The 20752-nt window shown below is 49.0% G+C and overlaps 1 protein-coding gene across 24 annotated transcripts in view; it reads right to left on the bottom strand.

Annotated features, from left to right (window-relative positions):
- Positions 1-952: 952 nt before the first annotated feature.
- Ppp6r2 (protein phosphatase 6 regulatory subunit 2) overlaps positions 953-20752 on the bottom strand; it is a 100365-nt gene continuing 80565 nt past the window's right edge. For 16 of the 24 annotated variants that reach the window (XM_076556582.1, XM_076556580.1, XM_076556586.1 and 13 more), the window contains 14 exons: positions 14873-15088; positions 13501-13565; positions 11398-11513; positions 9253-9338; positions 8663-8743; positions 8199-8296; positions 7960-8017; positions 7527-7651; positions 7085-7248; positions 5766-5922; positions 5584-5672; positions 4787-4982; positions 1959-2186; positions 953-1868 (listed from right to left, as the gene is read on the bottom strand). In XM_076556582.1, the coding sequence (XP_076412697.1) occupies positions 1820-1868; positions 1959-2186; positions 4787-4982; positions 5584-5672; positions 5766-5922; positions 7085-7248; positions 7527-7651; positions 7960-8017; positions 8199-8296; positions 8663-8743; positions 9253-9338; positions 11398-11513; positions 13501-13565; positions 14873-15088 (1728 nt within the window). In that variant the 3' untranslated portion in view covers positions 953-1819. The remainder of the gene's footprint in view (positions 1869-1958; positions 2187-4786; positions 4983-5583; positions 5673-5765; positions 5923-7084; positions 7249-7526; positions 7652-7959; positions 8018-8198; positions 8297-8662; positions 8744-9252; positions 9339-11397; positions 11514-13500; positions 13566-14872; positions 15089-20752) is intronic. The other 8 variants (XM_076556591.1, XM_076556595.1, XM_076556590.1 and 5 more) reach the window with 1 other exon arrangement.

Raw genomic sequence — 20752 nt, 5'->3', positions numbered from 1 at the left:
GGCTCTTAAAAAAACAAACAACAAAAGGTCCTCAAGGCAGCTAGGAAGGGGGAAATGTGGCTAAGAGAAGAGGCAACACCCACAGTGATCTGTAAGTCACAGATCATGGGTCTTATGCTGTCTACACCTCCTCCTCTTCCTCCCCTGGGGCCACCATGGAGGTCCCTGATCATCCCATCCAAGGACGTTGTGATGATTTTTGTTGCTGGGCTTGTTACTGTCCTTTCCTGCTTGCCTGTGAACCTCACCAAGACTCGACATCATTAGCTGTGTATTTGCAGCCAGGGCTGGGGCAGAAGGTAGGCAGAGAGCTATGGGTGCTGCAGAGATTGGAGGAATGTCCCAGGCTGGCTGTTGGTGTTGAGGGCTAGCCACTGGTGATCTGGAGCTGCCTGTCTCGAAGGTGGAGGTGAGCAGCAGGTACCAAAGACCCACTGAAAATGCCCGAGGTGTGACCTGCTGTGGTGGAAGGTTGAACCCATCATCTCCGGTGGTGTTACTACTTCTGTTCCCCACAGCTGCCCCCCAGTGAGATGATCTTCGGGCTTTCCTGGAACCGAGTTAGACTGTGGGAGGAAATCCATCCGTAGGGCACATTCTGGGGAGGAAACGGGCTGCTCTCCACAGTTCAGGTTCGAGTCAGGGCTGGGGGTGTAGCCGAAGCACTATTACCCGAGCAGGTGAACGCTGGCAGAGGCCAGGGCAGAGCCACAGGGCCCAGGTGAAGGTGCTGCTGGGAAGGAGGAACGTGACTCTCGGGTCAGTCACTTCTGGATGGGCCCTGGGGTTGGGTTGGGGAAGCCATCACAAAACGGTGTCATTGGTCTGACTACTGAGGTAGAGCTTTTCATTCTGTTTCAATAGGAGACCCAAGTACTATGAGTGAACTCGGTAGGATAGCAAAAGTGTCCACATAGGCTGGGCTCAGCATCTGCAGCTTAACGATACACACTTTTTCAGTAAGAATGATACTTTTTATTGGGGGTTGGATGCCCTGTCAGAAGGTCAGAACATTTAAAAAAAAACAAAAAACAAACAAAAAAAACCAGACTTTTAGACTCTTCCTGGACAATATGGGCCTGTCTGTCTCTGAGCCTCCCGGTGCTCTGCTGTGTCCACTCTAATATGTCTGATGTTGGCTACTACCAGGCACCTCGAACCACCCACTCAAGCGTGCCGGTCCACCCTGCTGATCATAGAGACAACCCCATCTGGTCCAAATGGTCTTTTGTTTTTAAGGCAGTCAAAAATTTGCAGCCTGATTCAAATACCAGCTCCCAGGATCCCTTGGGCAGCTAGAACTGGGGTTTGACCTCATGTGGCCAAACTAATGCCAGACCCCCATGCATTTGTGGGGATCAGGTCTCTCCAACCCAGGCCTTTGCATCTGCCCTGAGCCAAGGGAGACCCTGTACTGTAGCTGGGTACAAAGTGCAAAAAAAACGGCTTTTCCTCCATGCGTTAAAAAATACAGGTGAAACCAGAGCCTGGAGATCCACACCCTTCCTGCCCATCTGTTGATGCTGGCACTTCAGGATCTTGTTCCTCCCCAACTCCTGCAGGTGAAAGCTGCATGCCAGGGACTTCATTGCCATACCAAGGCCTGGCCCCGGGGGTGGTGTATCCTGTCTTCCAGTGGGACCAAGGGCAGGCAGGAGAGACGTGAGTTCGGTCATCCAACTGGTTCCAACTGCCAGCTTTACCAAATGCAGCATTTATTTTAAAGTTAAATTAAAAAAAAAAAAAATTGCATCACCAGGTAGTTTTCTTGATACAGGAAGCAGCCTGACCAGGGCGGGCCACAGCTGGGTGGCAGCAGTTACACAGGACCGTTTAAGGCAGCTCCTTCTGGCAGGGCATCTGTCTTCCTGCATGAATGGGGAAAGGCAGAGTTGGAAGCATGTGGGTTCCTGGGGTTCATCCAGTCCCATCCTACCCTCTCTGGCCAATCTACTCACCTGTCCGTTGTCACTGTCCCTGGGGTGGCAGCAATGGCTGGGGCTGCTGTGGTTACTGCCGTGATCGGCCCTGGGGGGACTGCAGTGGCCACTGAGGGAGAGACAGCTGGGGCGGCTGTGGGGGGGCCTGCCTTGCTTGGTGCTGTGGTGGCCACAGCAGGACTGACAGTCACTTCTGGAGATGCAGGGCAGGCAGGGGCCAACACGGTGCTGTCCGGACACTCAGCCCTGTGTGGCAGATAGCCTTCAGTTATGGGTGCCCCAACCTCGCTGCTGCCTACGTCACATACCCAACTGACCAGTAAAATGGCTTGAGCCAACTAAGGGCATGGGAGCAGCACACAGCTACAGCCAGGTGGCTCTGGAGGCCTGAGTCCCAAACAGTGGGACAAGCTACATGATTGCCATGACCTGAATCCTCCCTACAAGCAACACTCAAGTCCTGACAGTGGTGGAGCTTCGTTTACCGAAGGCCCCAATGTTTCTTCTTAAAGTCAACTCCACCTTGACCCTATCAAAAGGGTCCAGCGGGCTGGGCATGGGACACTCCTTTAATCCTGCACTTAGGAGGCGCAGGTAAGCAAGTCGCTGAGTTTGAGGTCAGCCGGGGCTATGAAGTAAGACTTTGTTAGAAAGTGGGGGTGGGGCGGGAAGGGACTATATAGGCACGAAGGGTCTTCATACCCAAGGCCAGCCCAGCCTAGCCACAAGTAGCAGGTGGATCCTCCATTGGCCTGCAGACAAAGATAGCTCTGTAGTCTGAGCCAGGCAGGGGTGCTCAGATGAGATGCAGGACAAGGGAGGGGGAGGGGGTTCTCAAGGCTGAATAAAACCTGGCAGTGATGCCGCCATCTAGCAAGTTTTAAGAATGGTCTTGGAAAGGATTGACTTTGCAGAATGACCCTGTCTTTTTCAACAGGGTTAAAGTAGTTCCCTAGGAAGGATTAAGGAAAGGAGCATTATGGTCTTGACAATCTCAGTAACCCTAAACTTTGAAGACAGGCTATGACATGGGCATGGCGGTGTACTGTGACCAGAGCACTGCAAAGATGGAGGCAGGAGGGCTGTGAGCACACAGACTGTCCCAGACTCGCGAGCACTCTCGTCCAGGAGCTCGGGACCAGGCTTTCCCTTTGGTTAATTTCATCCCATCCAAATGAGTGACCATGTGAGCCCTTCTCCAAGTCTTGGCTCTACTTTTCTGTAAATCTTTTAGTACTGGCTTTAGGGCTATGTCTTGCCTGGGGTTTCTAGAATACAGGGTCAGGGGCTCAATGAGCTTTGGACAGACACAGCCAAGGGGCTGTGGGCATAGAATAGTCAACTGTGAGCCCAACCTGGACATAGTGGTTCTCAACCTGTGAGTCGTGACCCCTTTAGAATTAGACTTCATAACAGTAGCAAAGTTAGAGTTATGAAAATAATGTTATGGCTGGGGTCACCACAACATGAGGAACTGTATATATTAAAGGGTCACAGCATTAGGAAGGTTGAGAACCATTGTGTTACACCAACCATGGATTCCAGCTGGTTGAGCTCCCAGCTTTCCTGAGGGGACCCTAATATCACAGAGGACCCTCCAGAACCACATAGCGTGGTGGGCAGGGCCTACTCTGCTTGTACAGGAGTAGGCAGGGCTGGTGGGATCTAGGGCCTGAATGCATGCATGCATGCATGATGGACTTGTGCTAGGCAGTATGGCTGATGCCCACCTGTCAGGTACGAGCCAACATAGAAGAAGTGTAGGCAGGGACAAGACTGGGAAGCTCATGAGTGATATTCATTCAGAGCAGTTACAAAAGCCTTCCACACATGGGGCAGTCAAGAGCCTTGTGAGTGAGTACCATGTCTCCTGGTAGAGTTCTTCCACTGCACCCTGAACTTAGGTGGAGTCCTGCCTTTCTTTGTACAGCTGCAAGCCATTTCCAGAATCCTGTCAATAGGCAACTCCTTATGCTCTCTAGTCTCTGAATGCCAGGAGGCATGTCAGTTCGCTGATGGACCCCAGGGACTGAGCCTCTGGGGAGTGAGTGCCCCGAGTCAGGTAACACCTGGAATGCCTTGGTCCTGTCTTCTCATCTTAACCACTCAAAACAAAAAATCAACCGTGGTCTGGGTTTGCTAGAGGGGCTGGCTTCTTTGCAGGCAGGATGACAGTCCTATTTTTTTCAGACTCCTCAAGGGGACTTTGACTTATCTACCTGCAAGTTGCTTCTACCACCCAGCTAAGGCTCATACTACAGACCCAATCCTCAACCCTGAGAAATGCTTTATCCTACTGTGGGTGTGCAGGGCACCTGACTGGAGTCCACACATGCCCTACCACAAAGCGGGCAGCAGAGGAGGGTTGGTCAGCCCCAGAGTCATGAGTTTGCCCTATAGAAAGTTAAGGTTGTTCACTGTCTAGAACAACCCTAGACAACAAGGAGATTAGCCAGTCCCAGAGCCTGAAAACAGGTATTCTCTGTAACTGGCTTCTGTAGTGGAGGCTGTCTTCTCAAGTTTCTGGGGAGCTCTTAGTACATCCAGGTTCTATCTTCTATTCTGAATTACTTAAAAGGGAAAACATGCACTATTGTCCAAGAAGTCCCATACCCTCAGTCCAGCCCTCCCCTTAGTAAAGAGGCATTGTCTTTTCTAGAGATGGCTTCACAGGATCATTAGCCACTGGGTTGGGCAGCAGCAAGGGATTCCAGCCTAGCGGCTACTTGTTCTCAGAGAGCTGAGATCTGGCAACCGAGCCTGGCTCTTAGTGGGTATAGGACCAGAGACTTGTATAAGCCACACAATATTCACTGCCCCCAGGCAAACTTGCCATCCCTTCACACCTGCTGGCAGCAGCCTCCTCTGTCTTGGGTAGTGGGGAGGCCTTTCCACCATGGCCTGTGCACACAGCTTCCACAGCACCAGCTGCCTTCTCCTCGTCTTCACTGTCAGATCCCCCCGAGGAGCTGCTGTCGGAGGCTACCAGTGGGGCCTTCCGGGTGACACACACGTTCCAGGCACAAGGCGAGGTAGGACCAACTGCAAACGAAGGAATCCTGCGATATTTGTGAGGGCAGAGGGGCCAGAGAGCACAGCTACCATGGCCTGAGGGATCCCAAATTTGCATGTGCCAGGTGAAACATGAGAGGCAGAAAGAGCTCACGTTGGCCACATGAGTGTCACACCTGTGCACCTGCTTGTTCACAGGGACCACATGAACTGCTGTGTGCCCTCCCTCGGGACTGCCCCCACACACGAGGAGGAAGGCACTTGAGGAGACCGCTGTCACTGCCCCTCTCTAACCTGGTCTAACCTGGTCTAGTTGCCTAGGAAGGAGGAGATGGAGGCCAAGGACTTTTCCATCAGTGACTCTCTACATACTTAACAATGTGACTCAAGGGTGCAGACCTGGCTCTGAGGGCAGCCTAATGGCCATGTTGCCCTGCCCTGTACCCCTAAAGCTGGAAGACCTCCATCTATACATGACAACTCAAATCCCACAAGTATATATGGACCCCAATACCACAAAGGCATGGTCACACCTGGGACCTTGACCACTTCCCATTTTCCCAAGGGGGTCTGGCCTTGCATTTAGGCCTGGGAACTAGTCAGAGCAGGTGTCCGAGCTGCTGCTACTCACAGGCTTTCTCTGGGCCTGGACTCTGGCCACCCTCAGCATGGCTGTGGCCCATATCCACAGGAGAGCTGCACCGGGGCCCTGACTCAGAGCTGCAAAAGAAGATGGGGACAAACTGAGCACACAGGGCAACACTGGTCCTGACACCCAACAGGCATTGCTCTACATGCTGATGTGTTTGTTACCAGCAGAAAGGCTGGAAGTCGGTGAATTTGGCCCAGCCTTTCTCTTCCGGAGCTGAGGGACCAGCTGTCCATACACTAGACCCCACATCCCTCGCAGCTCCTGGGGCTGCAGACATCGGGTTCACTGGCTCATCAAAAACTGCTGTCCATGTAGTACCTGCCAGGGGGAGATACAGCAGCCATAAATGGGCAGGCCCAGGATGTGATAGACAAGGGAAAAGCAGCATCACATGGAAATTGGTAGAGGGATCAGCAGAGCTCAGCAGGAATACAAGATGCTCCCAGTTAAGAAACCCCAGAGGAGAGCTGGAGAGATGGCTCAGTGGTTAAGAGTACTGACTGTGCTTCCAGAGGTCCTGAGTTCAATACCCAGCAACCACATGGTGGCTCACAACCACCTGTAATGAGATCTGGTGCCCTCTTCTGGCCTTCAGCCATATATGCAGGCAGAACACTGTACACATAGTAAATAAATCTTTAATAAAAGAAAAGAAACCCCCACCCGACCCCTGGAGCCCTCTCTGTCTGAAGTGTCAGAGATAGCAGGACATCCTGGTACCTACTGGCTTTTTGCAGAGGGTAGTATGGCCCTCAGACCCTGGAACGCTGGGGTGCGAGGGCCTCGAGGGTTCTGATAGATTATCAGATAGGTTCTATTATCAGATAGATTATCAGATAGATTATCTGATAGATTATCCACATGTATGGGCGTCAGTGCCAGCTGTGTGGTGCTTCACAAGGTACCCGAGAGACAAAGTAGGTACTGTCCCGCCGGAGGTCACAGGCACTCTGCTCTCTCCTTGGCCTGGGCATGGGTAGCCCTACTGTGGGTGTTCTTGCCCTTGGTCTTGCAGCTTCTTGTCAGCCCCAGCTAGGGTGCTGACAAGTCCTAACAGAAAGCTGGCTTCTTGCCCATGTCCTGAGTATCTCAGCACCCCAAAGCAGAAGTAATAAAAGGGGTCTCTTAAGAGGTAGTAGATGGGGTAGGCTATGCTACTGAGTACATCGGAGGGGTGGCAAGCAACAGCATACAGATTACATGGGGTATGCCTTCCCTAGCAATGACAACTGATGCCAGCTGTGCAGATGCAGATGCAGGAAACAGGTACCACAACAGAAGGGAGTAAGAACACCTTGCTCTAGATTCCACGTAGAGAAGAACCCTACCCATGATGGTCGGGCCTCCCAGAACATTTCATGAAACCATATGTAGATGGGGAAGCTGGAAACACAATGGCTCCGAAGGGAGCTCCTAAGACATACAAGTCAGATCACCTGTCCCCAGTACCCACGTCCCTTGCTGGATCTTCAGGTATTACCTTCTGAATCACTCTCTGAGCGAGGACCTTCTTTCTGTGTAGGGGATGAAGGAGTGGCCAATCCAGGCATATTCCTAGCTGCTGCTAAGCCAGCCTTCCTGTCCTGCCCTCCATGCTCCAGGGCATTCTTTGAGTAATTTTCTGAGACATGAGGGGCTCCAAACCTGAGCAAACACAAAGGTAGTAGATGCCTGGTAAGCCTTGGTTAGATGCCCATGCTGGAGAGCCCATGGCGGCTCAGGAATTGGTGCCAGGGAAGGTTGGGCACAGGGTATCCAGATAAGCACTGCTTGGCTCCCACCAGCTTCTAAGCTCTGGTCTCTTCAGGAAGGGTCACTGCCTCTCTGGGTATCAGAACTTTAACAGTAGCTGGATATCCAGTGCTCAATCTTGTGCCTGCTTCCCACTGGTGGAGGCTTTGAGAGAATATGTGAACCCACACCTGGCTCTGGCCATCACCCGGGCAGTGCATCGAGTCTCCTCATCCTCCCAGATGTCTTCTTCCTCCTCATCATCGAAGGGCTGGATTCGATCACTGCAGCAGGCTTCAAACAGAGCTGCACTAGGCTGTAAGATGGAATAGGAAGGAGCTGGTTTCTGCAGAACCTGGGGAAGCCTTGGTCCCAAATGACTCCCAGAGGGGCTCAGCTCAAGAACAAGGCTGACAAGACAGTACGGGAGGAGGCAAGGAGGGAAGCTCTGCTCTCACTCCCATGGAGGGCTGCCTCGCAGTCCTGACACAAATACACTGGCCAGGGCCCCCATGGCCTCATCCACCTGTGACAAGGACCAAGTTGTGGCCATAGCTTGAGTGATCTGAGCAAGTGGAACAGATGATGCTATGCCCTGCGGCCCTGCAGCAGCCCATCACTCACACTGTCCTCATCGGCTTCAATGTTGAAGTTGATCTCTGCAATCCGGTCAAATGGGGCACTGCAAGAACAAGGTCCCTCAGTCCCTCCTCTGCTCCAGTGGGCCTGGTTGCCCTCAGACAGGAGGTGGGACGTTCACTATCTCCTCAGGGACAGGGACCTCATCCTGGTGAGATCACTTGGAGCGTAGGGAAGAGGACTCACTAGCCCAGAGTCTGCGCCTTCATGGTGTCTGCACTCACTTGATGTTGTCATCCTGGTCTGCAAATTCCTCATCATTGAAGCCAAACTGATCCACAAAGTTGGCTGTCATCTGCTGGATCTGGTACTCAGAGAAGGCCTGGGAGGAGAGGACGCTGTTATAGAACAAGCTGGAGCTCTGGAGGAGGCTGTTCCTTGGAAGCCAGAGCTCTAGTGCTCAGAAGCAGGCAGTGAATTTTCCCGTAGGCTGAATATTCAGAGTGGCTGAGCAGTTGTGTACAGAAGAACACCTCCTTACTCAACTTTCAAGCTCAGTGTCCCCAGGAGTCTCACCAAGGTGATGTGACTTTGGGGGTGTCCCCCCAGGCCTCCCTCTCCCCCAGATATGCTTGGGGATGAGTTATATTTTTCTTTTTGCTAGGCAATGTGATGGGAACTAAGCACTACCAAGGACACAGGCTCCGGAAGGGCCCGGCAGGGTGCAGAGTGCCGGCCATGCCCTCACCTGCTGAAGGGACAGCTCGTTAGGGAAAGTACCCTCAATGTCCTCGTCCTCACTTGAGGAGTGAAGGTGGTGAGTGCTCACCTAAAACACAGGCCAGATGGGGTGGGCATGTGAGCTAGCCAGACCCCACCCAGTCCATTCCAGCCAGCGCCCAGACCCACCCAGCCCAGCCTGGGTCTCTCCCCAGCACCCTCCCATACCACCAACCCCCTGGCACTTGTGGGCCTGTGCAGCTTACTGCAGAGATGCCAAGTGAGGCCAAAGCCTCATGAAAGAAAGCCTAGCCTCCCTGACCCAGGTAATAAATACCCTGGGTCCCAAGCATGAAGAGTCCTTCACAAATAAGCTATAGCTGTGGGAGGGAGGAGACTGAGAGATGACACCAGCTTTGCAAAGAGATCCTGAGAGCCAGCTCTGGTGTGACACTGCCAAGGTCATGCACAGACCGCAGGCCCAAGGCTGGACTGGGTGCCCAGTCACAGTACTGCCCTGGGGCTTCCCTCCTCCCCCTGGGCTGCAGGGGCCTGTGGGACTGACTGTCAGTGGTCCTAGCTGCAGCCCTGCCATGGCAGTAGCCCCAGCCTCCTCACCAGGTCCACAGTGTTCCTGCGGTTGGTCTCCATCAGGGTTTCTTCCACAAAGCTCTCCCATCGCCCACGGCAATCTGCAGGGAGCCCTGCAAGATAAGTGCTACCTTGTAAGTCCTTGGGATGTGTGCAGACAGGGCAGGGCACTCAGGAGCCCTAGCAGGCAAATGCTGGTTGGTCCAGAGAGGGACAAGTTATGCTTCTATGGCCAGTCCACTTGAGGCAAACAGGGGCTGCTGACAGGAAGAAAGCCCATCCAACAAAGGGGAGGACAGATGTCCTGCAGAGCCTGTGACTATAGCAACCCTATAGGTCAATGCTCACCTTCTTGGTTTTACAAAGATCTCAGGGACATGAGAGTTGTCGCTTCATTTATTTATTTACTTGCAATTCATAAAAATAAATTTAATATATTGACAATATATTTTCTTTTTTGTTTGTTTCGTTGGTTGGTTGGTTGTTTTTTCAAGACAGGTTTTTTTTTTTTTTTTTTTTTTTTTTCTCTGTGTAATCCTGGCTGTCCTGGAACTCGATCTATAGGCTGACCTTGAACTCAGAGATCCACCTGCCTCTGCCTCCCCAGTGCTGAGATTAAAGGTGTGAGCCATCACTGCCCAGTTTGTTTGTTTGGTTGTTTGTTTTTTTTCCAAGACAGAGTTTATCCGATTTTGTTTTTGTTTTTGTTTTTGAGACAGGGTTTCACCATATAACTCTGGCTATCCTGGAACTCAATATGTAAGCCAGGCAGGCCTCAAACTCCTAGAGATCCACCTGTCTCTGCCCCCGTCCCCCGAGTCCTGCGATCAAAAGCATATGCCATTACACCTGGTGGCATGAGGATTCTGAGGCCACCTGCTGGTGTATGTTCACATACCGAGGATCTAAAGCAGCAGCCCCTCACTGTGCTCCTTCTAGTCCTGAATGTGGTCTACAGCTGGGGCCTGATCGGACACCAGAGCTTTCTGCTCACCCTCACCTCCCTACACTGTCCTGTCCTGGGCTCCACTCCCATTTGATTTTCTCTTCTAGCTACAAGGGAGCCACCCCCAGCTTGCTCACTCTCCTGCCCGCCACTTCCTTATCATGTGATGATGGGCCGGCAAATCCAACTTCACCAGAGACTACTCAAGTGTAACTAGGAAGAAGTATAACCAGCAGACAGGCAGGTGGCCTGAGATACCACAGAGAAAGAAATTCCTCTGTCCTGCTGGGTCATGGGGAGGACCACCTGGAGCTTCCTTACTCTACACTTGTTGGGGAGATATTGCACAAAGGGGCCATGGGGCCAAACAAGGAGCTCACCCCTCCTCCACACAAATGTGCACAGGACCCATAGTTATCTCTAGTGCAGCAAAACTATCTTTTCGCCTTCCCAAGACAGCTCCCCACCAGCCAACTCAGGCTGCTGAGCAAGAATTATCTCGCCCATGTACAAACTAGTTCCTAGACATCTCTGAGGCTACCTGTCTGTCAATCCTGACCAGGCTGCAGGGGATCTGGTATGCCCTATCCAGGCTTGCTGGTAACCTCTCCTTCCCTCACCCAGTACCCCCTCACTCATGCACTTAGGTCAAATGAGAGAGTATATGATACAAGGATGAGAATGTGGTCACAGAGTCATCCTGTGCTCAGGACATGAAAGGGTCAGAAAGGAGTGCCCTGCTTGAGGGGGCACAGAGCAGCGGGCACCACGGCTGAGGGCAGGGGCTCTGCTGTTCTGTTTGGGACCCAGAATGGTACTGCCCACCCTGTAGGGCTCAGGGTTCCAGTCTTGGTGCCTACCACCTGCTTCTAGGGGCAGGCTATCACCTACACTGATGGGCTCCAGATGTGCATACTAGGAAGGCCCTCCAAATTGTTGGGAGTTGAAAACAAACCAGGAAGGTGGGCCAGGGTCTCTAGTGAAGGCACAGCTCTGGGCAGCCCCTGAGCACAAGAGAGCTTAGAGGGTGGTTCTTGGCTTCTAAGCCCAGCACTGGAGCCCGTCCTTGGCAGGCTGAATCTCCTATACTCTACAGATGTCTGCTCCATGAAGAGAACATCCAGCTTATATTGAGATGACAAAGAAGGCTGCATGGTTGTCCCCTATCAGTGTAGTTACCACTGCTAAGGACACAGGGCAGAGGGAGACGGAAGTAGTGGGCTCACCTCGGATGACTTCACTGATATGGGTCTGCACCGGGCCCTGCTCCAGGTTCTGTACAACTGCATTGGCGATCCGTGTGAGGTGACCCATATTCCCGCGTCTCATGCCACCTGCTGCCCTGAAAGTAAAATGAACTATCATGGTGGTCACTCAGTCCAGCTCTGCCCATCCTCACTGGGAGGGCCACCACAGGCTTTCTGAGGCTCATCTCCACTGCCACCTGTAGCCCAAGCCTTTGGCTTCTCTGCAGCTGTCACCCCAGCTTAACTGCGGGGGAACAACCTGACCAGTCGGTGCCTGACCGACAGCCAGCCTCTAGGATACTGCTGATTATCGATCATCTGGTATGCATTACCATCAGCCCCAGCTCCCCCGTCAGACAAGAAACACTAACGAGACAGCTTACTTCATGGCCCACACTCCACCAGAGTAGCATGAAAGAGGAGCTGAGTCAGGACTGATGCCAGTACAGCTTGTGCTGGGCACAATGCTTTTAGGATACTGCCCACCGTTGGAGCTGGGTGGGGCCTCGAAAGGGAGCTGGTCTAGCCTCTACTTGTGCACCACACAGGTCCTGAGTGACAGTTCCACAACTGTACTTAGACCCCTCTGGGCTCCCATGAGCCCTGCCCAACACTGCCTAGAGACCACTGTTCTCAGCAGGACAATAAATGAATGAGGGTGACCACTGACTCCTGAAAAACACAGAGCATTGTTTCTGAGTGGAGAGATGCTCAGCCAGAAGATGCAGGAAAGCTAAACTGCGCCCTGTGCACAAGTCTCAACAAAGTGTGCTCCGCCAAGTTTAGGAAGATCCAGAGTGTTAGAGACAGCTCAGCAGTTACGAGCACTGGCTGCTCTTCCAGAGGACCTGGGTTTGATTCCCACCAACCACAGGGCAGCTCACAATCACCAGTAACTCCAGTTCTAGGGGATCCAATACCATCATGTGGCCCCTGAGGGTACCAGGCATACACTCATAGTGCACAAAAAAACATGAGACAAAACCCTCACATATAAAATAATAATTTTAAAACAAGAGAGAAAAGAATGGTGGCAGCCAGCACATGGGAAGCTGAGGTAGCAGTATAAGAAGTTCCAGGCCAGCCTGGGATATGTAGCAAGACACTCTTTCAAAAAAACCAAAACAGTGGCTGGTTGTGGTGGTACATGCCTTTAATCCCAGAATTTGGGAGGCAATAGCAGGTGGATAGATCTCTCAGTTTTAGGCCAATCTGGTTATGTGGTAAATTCCAGGATAGTCAAAGCTATATAATGAGACCCTGTCACTGGGGAAAAAGTTAAAAGAAAAAAAATCTTAGCGAGAGAGAGAGAGAGAGAGAGAGAGAGAGAGAGAGAGAGAGAGAGAGAGAGAGAGAGAGAGAGAGAGAGATCGAGATCACAGGTTCACAAAGTCCAAGGCTGGGCGGTGATGGCACATACCTTTAATCCCAGCACTCGGAAGTAGAGGAAGGTGGATCTCTGTGAGTTCAAGGCCAGCCTGGTCTACAAAGTGAGTTTCAGGACAGACAAGGGTACACAGAGAAACCCTGTCTCAAACTCGGAAGACAAGGGTGCTCTGGCTAAGCTGGTGGAAGCTATTAGGACCAATTACAACGACAGATATGATGAGATCCGCCGCCACTGGGGAGGCAACATCCTGGGTCCTAAATCTGTGGCTCGGATTGCCAAGCTGGAAAAGGAAAAGGCCAAAGAACTCGCCACTAAATTGGGTTAAATGTACACTGCTAAGTTTTCTGTACATAAATATAATTACAAACTTATCTTCCAAAAAAAAAAAAAAACCGAACCAAAACAAAGTCTAAGCAAGATAAGTTGGGGAGGGTCACCTACCTACACTGTGTGGCCCAGCCAGCCATCACTCAACACGCCACTCTCCATGCCTGCCTGTATCCTCCTTCCTGAGAAGCCCTTATTGCTGTTTACCCAGTAGCAAGATCCCTTCTAGAATAGTCCTAGGCACATATCTCTGTTACACACTGCTGATGCCTGACATGGAGCCTGGCGTCTTGCCGTATCCAACATCCTGGTGAGATGCATCTCTGCATCCCTAACTGGCCAAGGGGGTTCCTCAGGGTCCTTACTGTGTGTGGTCGTTGGCTTCCCAGGCTTCCAGGATCCTCTGTACCAGGCAGCACTTCTGGAACAGCTGTGAGAGCAGAGCGGCAAGCAGTGTGAGTGGGAGCCCAAGGTTCACACTGCCTCCTAGGTGCTGCAGGTAGTGAGCTGGCAAATCAGCACTGAAGACCCTGTGGCCATGACATCACTGATGCTCAAGGGCTCCAAGTCTCATGCTATTGAACGCCCTGAGAATGAAGACCAGTAAATATAGTAAAGGACGGTCTATGCTCCTCCAACATGCCAGAATGTCTTCTACCTCCCTCCTGGGGGCCTCACCTACACCTCTGGCCACTCTCCCATCAGCTTTCTGGGGCCCTTAGCATTTTCTTCTCCCATACACAGGCTGTTTTCTTGTACACAGGATGTCTGTTACAGATCCCAACTCACACCTTCACCGTCACTATCTGAGGGTCCCTGTTGGTCTATATGCACCGCCCCCCCCAACAGTACTCTCTGTCCCCATGTAGCTCTTGATGCTGCAATCACCTGTCTCATGGCTGTTTATTCACTGGGCCTTAAACTGTAGGCTAGACTGCAAGCATCTTATCCAGTATTAGCTCCTGCTGGGTCTGTCTGCACACAGGTTGCCAAGATACCTACCCCAAGCAAGTAACATTGAGACCTTCTAAACCCAATCAAGCACTGCTGTCTATGAGGCCTCTGAACAGAGACCCAGGAACCCTTTCTCAAGCTTCAGCCCTCCTGTCAGCCCTGTAGTATGGTCCAGAATGTCCTTCATCACTGTAGAACTGGGCAGCAGTCACAGTGGGTCTCAGCTCAGGTACAGCTTATGATCCCAAGCTATTTTCTCCCTTTCTTCCCTGGCAAACGTCCATTAGGGCTGCTCTCTACCAGGGACGGTATTAAATGCTGCTGTCAAAAAGAGGCTGAGTTGCAGGCTCTTAGCCCTAGGGTGCCAACCCAGGTGAAGGGGCAGGGTGACAACTGGATGGTCATCCTACGAAGAATACAGGAATTCACAGAGAAAGCTGGTGCACCTGGCTTCTTTTAACACTTGTATTTCCCCTTCTGTTTAGTTATAAAGGTGGACTGATGGGGGCGGGGGCCTCCTTGTGAGCACAGCCACACAGGGGGAGCAATGTCCAGGTGGCTGCCTGCCTAGAGCCACTACCCACAACCACAAGATCATCTTTGCAAATGCTGGCTTGCCTTCTCTGTCTCCAACTGTGATCCTGTCACACCTGAACATTTCTTCTTCACAATTTTGTGTTCTTGTGAGTAGCACCTCTGACCCACGAGGGTGAGGGGATGACACCCCAGATCCTGGGAAGTGCTGGCTCAGCTGACAGTGAGGAAGAAGGGCCCTGGACTTACATGGGTCACCATCGTGTTCTCAGGAAGGCTGGTGACGGACTGGGGGGTCTCCAGCTTCCCGACCCCATCTCCACTCCCCTGCAGAGGCTCCACCTTGCCATCCGATCCACTGGCTTCTGCCTGCTCCTCCCGGGCAGCATGGGAAAGAATGGCGGCTATGCATAGTTCCACTTGGAAGTGCAAAAAGTTATTCCAGGTGTATTTAAAAAACAAGTCCTGAGAAAACAGAGGACAGAAAAAAGTCTTTAGATGGGTCTTCTCCAAACAGCTCAACTCCAAGGTGAAGGGGAATCAATCTCAAAACTTCATCTGCTAATTTCACAAGTGTGCAGCTGTGGTGTGCTAGGGCTCCCCTGAGGCCCATCTCTCATTTATCAAGTTCCCTGAGGATCTGACCTGCCCACCACCCTCTTGCTTGCTACAATCTCATCCACCTCAGATCCTATCCAAATAGTTGTACTCTACTTTCTATGGATTTATTCTTTGTTCCTTAATTAGAGATTTATCTAATTTGGTTTTTTTTTAATGGTGTCTTTAAAGGGCTATGTATTTTCCTATAAAGCCTACTTTACACTTTATATATTTTACTACATAGTGTTTTTTAAATTATTATTCAGCTCTAAGAATTTAAAAGTATACTAAAGTTGAGACTCCACCAGGATGAGTGACATCCATCTCCTCCACATGAACACGAGACTGGGGTGTGCCAGGTATCCTTGGAAGAGTTGGAGCTAGAGCATCATTGGCAAAGCCTAGACCAAGGGCAGCCTCAGGCCTCCTGAAACACAGGATTAAAAGTATCCCGTCTCCCAAGGAGCCTTTTCCAGACCAGGGTAAGGAGAGGAAGAAAGGCTGAGTCCTCAGCTCTGGACCTTCTCCATTACTGCCATCTCATGCAGGCCAGGGTTGCAGCAGCCCACAGTCCCAGACCCAGCATCGGGGGGAGAGGGGGTACAATTTCAGACCCTCCTTTACAACAAAGATTACATCATCCAACAGAGAAGTCCTCTGTTGACATTCTTCTCCAAAAGATACATAATCCCTTTCTGAGTGTGTGTTGCACACTTTTAATCCTAGCACCTGGGGGGCAGAGGCAGGCATATCTTCGTGTGTTCGAGGCCAGCCTGGTTTACATAGCAAGTTCCAGGCCATCTAAGGATACACAGTGAGATCCCCATCTCAAAGACAAAGAAAATAAATAAAATAAAAAAATAAATAAAAATAAAAAAAGAGAAAGAAAGTAACAAACAAACAACCCCAGTCCTTTGCTTTACTTTTTGGCTCTGTAACCTTAAGCCATGCAGCCGACTTTGCTACCTAGATCACCTTTCAACAGAGAAAGGCAAGAATACATGACCTAAATGATGAATGCCACCAAACATTTAATTAAAACCTTTTTGTTTATTTTACATGCACTCGTGTTCTGTCTGCATGTATATCTATGTGAAGGTGTCGGATTCCCTGAACCTGGAGTGACAGACAATTATGAGCTGCCATGTGGGTGTTGGGAAGTGAACCTGTGTCCTCTGGAAGAGCAGCCAGTGCTCTTAACTGCTAAGCCATTCCAGACCCTTAAATTTTTTTTATGTGCATGGATATTTTGCCTGCATATGTTTATGTACCATGTATGTGCCTGATGCTTGTGAAGGCCAGGAGGAGGTGTCAGATACCCTAGGACAGGAGTCATAGATGGTTGTGAGCCACCATGTGGGTGCTGGGAACCAAACCTGGGTCCCTGGCAAGAGCAGCAAGTGTTCTTAACTGCTGAGTTGTCTCTCAGCTCCTCTACCACAGTATCGATCTGATACTAAAATGAGATAAGGATATGAAAAAAAAAAACTTTATATGCCTTATGCATACCAATGCAAAATACTAACAAAATGAATCCAGCTTCCCATTAAAAGAATCATTCACCATAACTAAATGGGACTATTCCTGGAAAGCGAGAGCAAGGCCAGTTCAACATAGGAAATAAATCAAAACAGAGAGGGAAAGATAAAAATCAAAAGACTATCTCTTTCATAAAGAAAAACTATTTGATAAAATTCAAGTCTTATTGAAAAAAAAAGCTTAAAAAGCTAGGGATAGAAGGAAACTTCTTCAAGATATCTACAAAATGTTCATACCTAACATCACATTCAATGCTGTAAAACTGAAAACTGCTCCAGGAACAGGAGAACCTTCGACTCAGTGTAGTGCTGAAATCCTCACCAGAGCAGTCAGGCAAGAACAAGAATCACAGGTCTCCAAATCAGAAAAGAGTAAGTACAATTATCCCCATTGCAAAATGACATGATCTTGCTTAAAAAAAAATTCTAAAGACTTCACATAACTATTAGAGGTAAGAAACAAGTTTACACACGAATTTAAAAGTAATAAAAACATTGAGTTATTAAAAAAAAGAAAATTCATGAATATTGTAGGATACAAAGTCAACACACACACAACTTGTATTTCTACACAGAAGCAATAAACAATTCAAAAAGGAAACCAATACTATATTGTAATGCACGATAACATTCAAAAGAATAAAATCCTTGAGAGTAAACTAAAGAGGCAAAAAACAGTGTACTGAAAACTGCAAACCAGTCCACACAGTGGTGGCATACACCTTTAGTCTCAGCACTCCAGAGGCAGAGGCCCTTGGAGAAATGGCTGGTGCTAGGAGGTCTGGTAGAGCCTCTGAGGTAAGTTGAAAAACTGTCCTCAAAAGTCCTCACAGCAGCTGGGCGGTGGTGGTGCACTCCTTTAATCCCAGCACTCGGAGGTAGAGGCAGGCTGATCTCTGTGAGTTCGAGGCCAGCTTGGTCTATAGAGTGAGTTCCAAAGTTACACAGTGAAATCTTGTCTCCAAAAACCAAAAACCAGAAGAAAAAAAAAAGCATCAGAAATCTAACACTGGTGATCTAAGAGTTCAATCCTTAGGACCTACATGATAGAGAGAACTGACTCCCACAAGCTGTACTCTGACTGCCACATGCACATGGTGGCACCTGGGACCACACACACACACACACACACACACACACACACACACACACACACACACACACACACACTCACACACCAAATAAATAAATATAATGCAAAACATGCTGAAAGAACTCAAAGAAAACCAGATTTATATATTTATGATTTACATTACTAGGAGCTGAACACAGGGCTTTATTGGTTTTTGTTTGTTTCATTTTACTTTTTTTTTTTTTCCCCGAGACAGGGTTTCTCTGCGTAGCTTTGCACCTTTCCTGGAGCTCACTTGGTAGCCCAGGCTGGCCTTGAACTCACAGAGATCCACCTGGCTCTGCCTCCCGAGTGCTGGGATTAAAGGCGTGCGCCACCACCGCCCGGCTTACTTTTTTTTTTTAAAGGTTTATTTATTATGTATATAATGTTCTGCCTACATGCCAGAAGAGGGCACCAGATCAAATTACAGACGGTTGTGAGCCACCATGTGGTTGCTGGGAATTGAACTCAGGTCCTCTGGAAGGGCAGTCAGTGCTCTTAACCTCTGAGCCATCTCTTCATCCCCCTTACTTTACTTTTTAAAAAATAATGTGTATAAGTGTTTTGTCTACCTATATGTCCATGGAAGCCAGAGAGGACATCTGATTTCCTGGGCCTGGAGTTATAGATGGTTGTGAGCTGCCATATGGAGGTTGAGAATTGAACTTGAGTCCTCTGGAAGAACAGCCAGTGCTCTAAACCCCAAGCCATCTCTCTAGTATGAACAGGCTTTGTGTATGACATAAGTGCTCTGCCACTGAGCTATTTCTCCCTAGTCCCAAAGAAAATCTACTGAAACAAAAGGGAAAACCACCAATATTCTCTTAATTAATGTTACATTATATGATAAAGAAATAGAGAGGAAAGAAAACACAAATATCTATACAAACACATTCTTAACAAAATATCACAGAAACACTCATGTCAATTATAATCAGTTCTATAACTGGTCTCGTGACCTTAGCTGGTATTTGTAACTATCTTCCTCTACTACCCATTCCACATTTCCTCCACTTTCAGCAAGAACCTCAGCATGTCTTGGCTCTTTTCCTGGAGGAGTGACCAATACCTTTATTTGTAAGGCCCTGGCATCCTCCCATATTGAGTAAGCCGTTGCCTGCTTGCCGACTTTGACCAGATGTCCTCTCTATGCTAATTCCCTGCTGGTATCCACCCTCCTGAATGCTTAAGGGAAGTTCCTTGTTTGTGTATCCTGCATAATGGGCGTTAATCCTGCATAATGGGCGTTAACAGCTTAGAGGCAAAAATGTAGAACATTCTGTAGCAAACTTCTGCCCTCTGGGGTTCTCCCATTGTGCTGTAAGCCTGTATTTAAGGTTTCCTCCCTCTTTCAATAAACGGCATTCGGCATTCTGCTGTGGTGAATGACTCGCTGTCTTTGTCTCTGTTTTTTGATCCACAGCCCCTTGCTTGGACATGGTGAATGGATGGTGGTAGCGCAGGTGTTATCGATACAAATGGAGGTCCCACCGAGATACGAGAAAGAAGGGACATCGCTGATGGACACCCGAAAGGTAAGGCTGGCCAGCAATTTAAAGAAAAAAGAAAAGATAAGGGTGGATTGAAACAGATGCAGCTAGCTCACAGTCAATTAATTGGACTGCTGAAGCAGGAGAGCACCGAAGTTAAGACAGGGTAAGACAGCTAAAGATTTTAAATAAAAAAGGAAATCTAATAGAGAAGAGGGAAGGAAAGGAAATTTCCCGTTAGAAGAGGGAGGAAAATTTTAATCAAGAAAAAAGGATTTTCCCGGTAAAAAAGGGAAAAATTTTGAAACTAGGCCTAAAGATTGGGGCCCTGTAGAGGAAGGATGAAGGAAAGAGAAAAGCCTCTTCCCAGTGGTAATGGAGGAAGAAAAGTCTCCAATTATAGAATTTTCAGGATAGCTAAAACTCTGAGCTCTTTCTGCCTGCCAGCACAGAGCAGCAGCATCTGAATTACAAAAAATCAATAGGTGGGCCTCATTGCTGCTGGATGAACAAGCAAGCAAGCCCAGAGCTTAAAGTTTCATTGTCTGTTTGCTTAATTTTGGTTTGAATGTTCATTTTTCCCTCAGAGTGGGAATAATTAAATATTTAGGAACCCTTCGTGGGAAATGTTTTTCTGTTTTTTTCCTTATGGTGGGAATAACTCATTATTAGGTAGTCCCTTCATGGGAGTAGGAAGTTTAAACGTGAGTTTGTATGTGCGGGGCGCGTGCCCAGCGTGCTGCGCGCAAGATAGCCCGGAGCAGTGGGTGGGCAGCTACACACAGACAGGAGGCAGAGCCACAAGGCCAACAGGAATTGACCAAGCAAGCAAAGGCCGGGAAGGGACAGGTACTAAAAGTTTAAACGGGCCCAACTCCTGATGAAAAATGATTTTGGTCAGGACATGGAATGCTAAGTCAATGCTGTTTGAATTTCCAGGGATATTAATCATTCATTGTATAAAGGATTTTCTGTTCTTTTGATTGTCTTAATAAATGTTTGAATTTTCATGGTAGATAAACAAAAGGAACAGAATTCATAATTTTGAACTATATATTAGGTATGCTCTTGTCTGTTGATCATTACTGAAAAATTGGCTCTGCTCTTTAAGCTGCTTTCTAGAATTCTATAGAAATATAACACCTGAAATGCATTGGGTTGTTAGCTTATTAAATAATGTCGTTGCTAAGATAAACCCATAAAAAATAATCTCTTACTGATAAAGAGGTTACAAAATTATTTTTCCAGTAAATAAAATATAGGTAAATTGGTCCACATTGTTAATAATTGGTTATTTGCATTAACGTGCTATTTGAAATCTATAAAAAAGGATCCTCTTTTTAAGATTTTATAAAAATACTCAAGAGTATTACCTAACGTTACCTCT

This window comes from Peromyscus maniculatus, chromosome 20 (genome assembly GCF_049852395.1).
Source record: "Peromyscus maniculatus bairdii isolate BWxNUB_F1_BW_parent chromosome 20, HU_Pman_BW_mat_3.1, whole genome shotgun sequence".
Lineage (NCBI taxonomy): Eukaryota > Metazoa > Chordata > Mammalia > Rodentia > Cricetidae > Peromyscus > Peromyscus maniculatus.
This window is presented reverse-complemented; position numbering and strand designations above follow the sequence as displayed.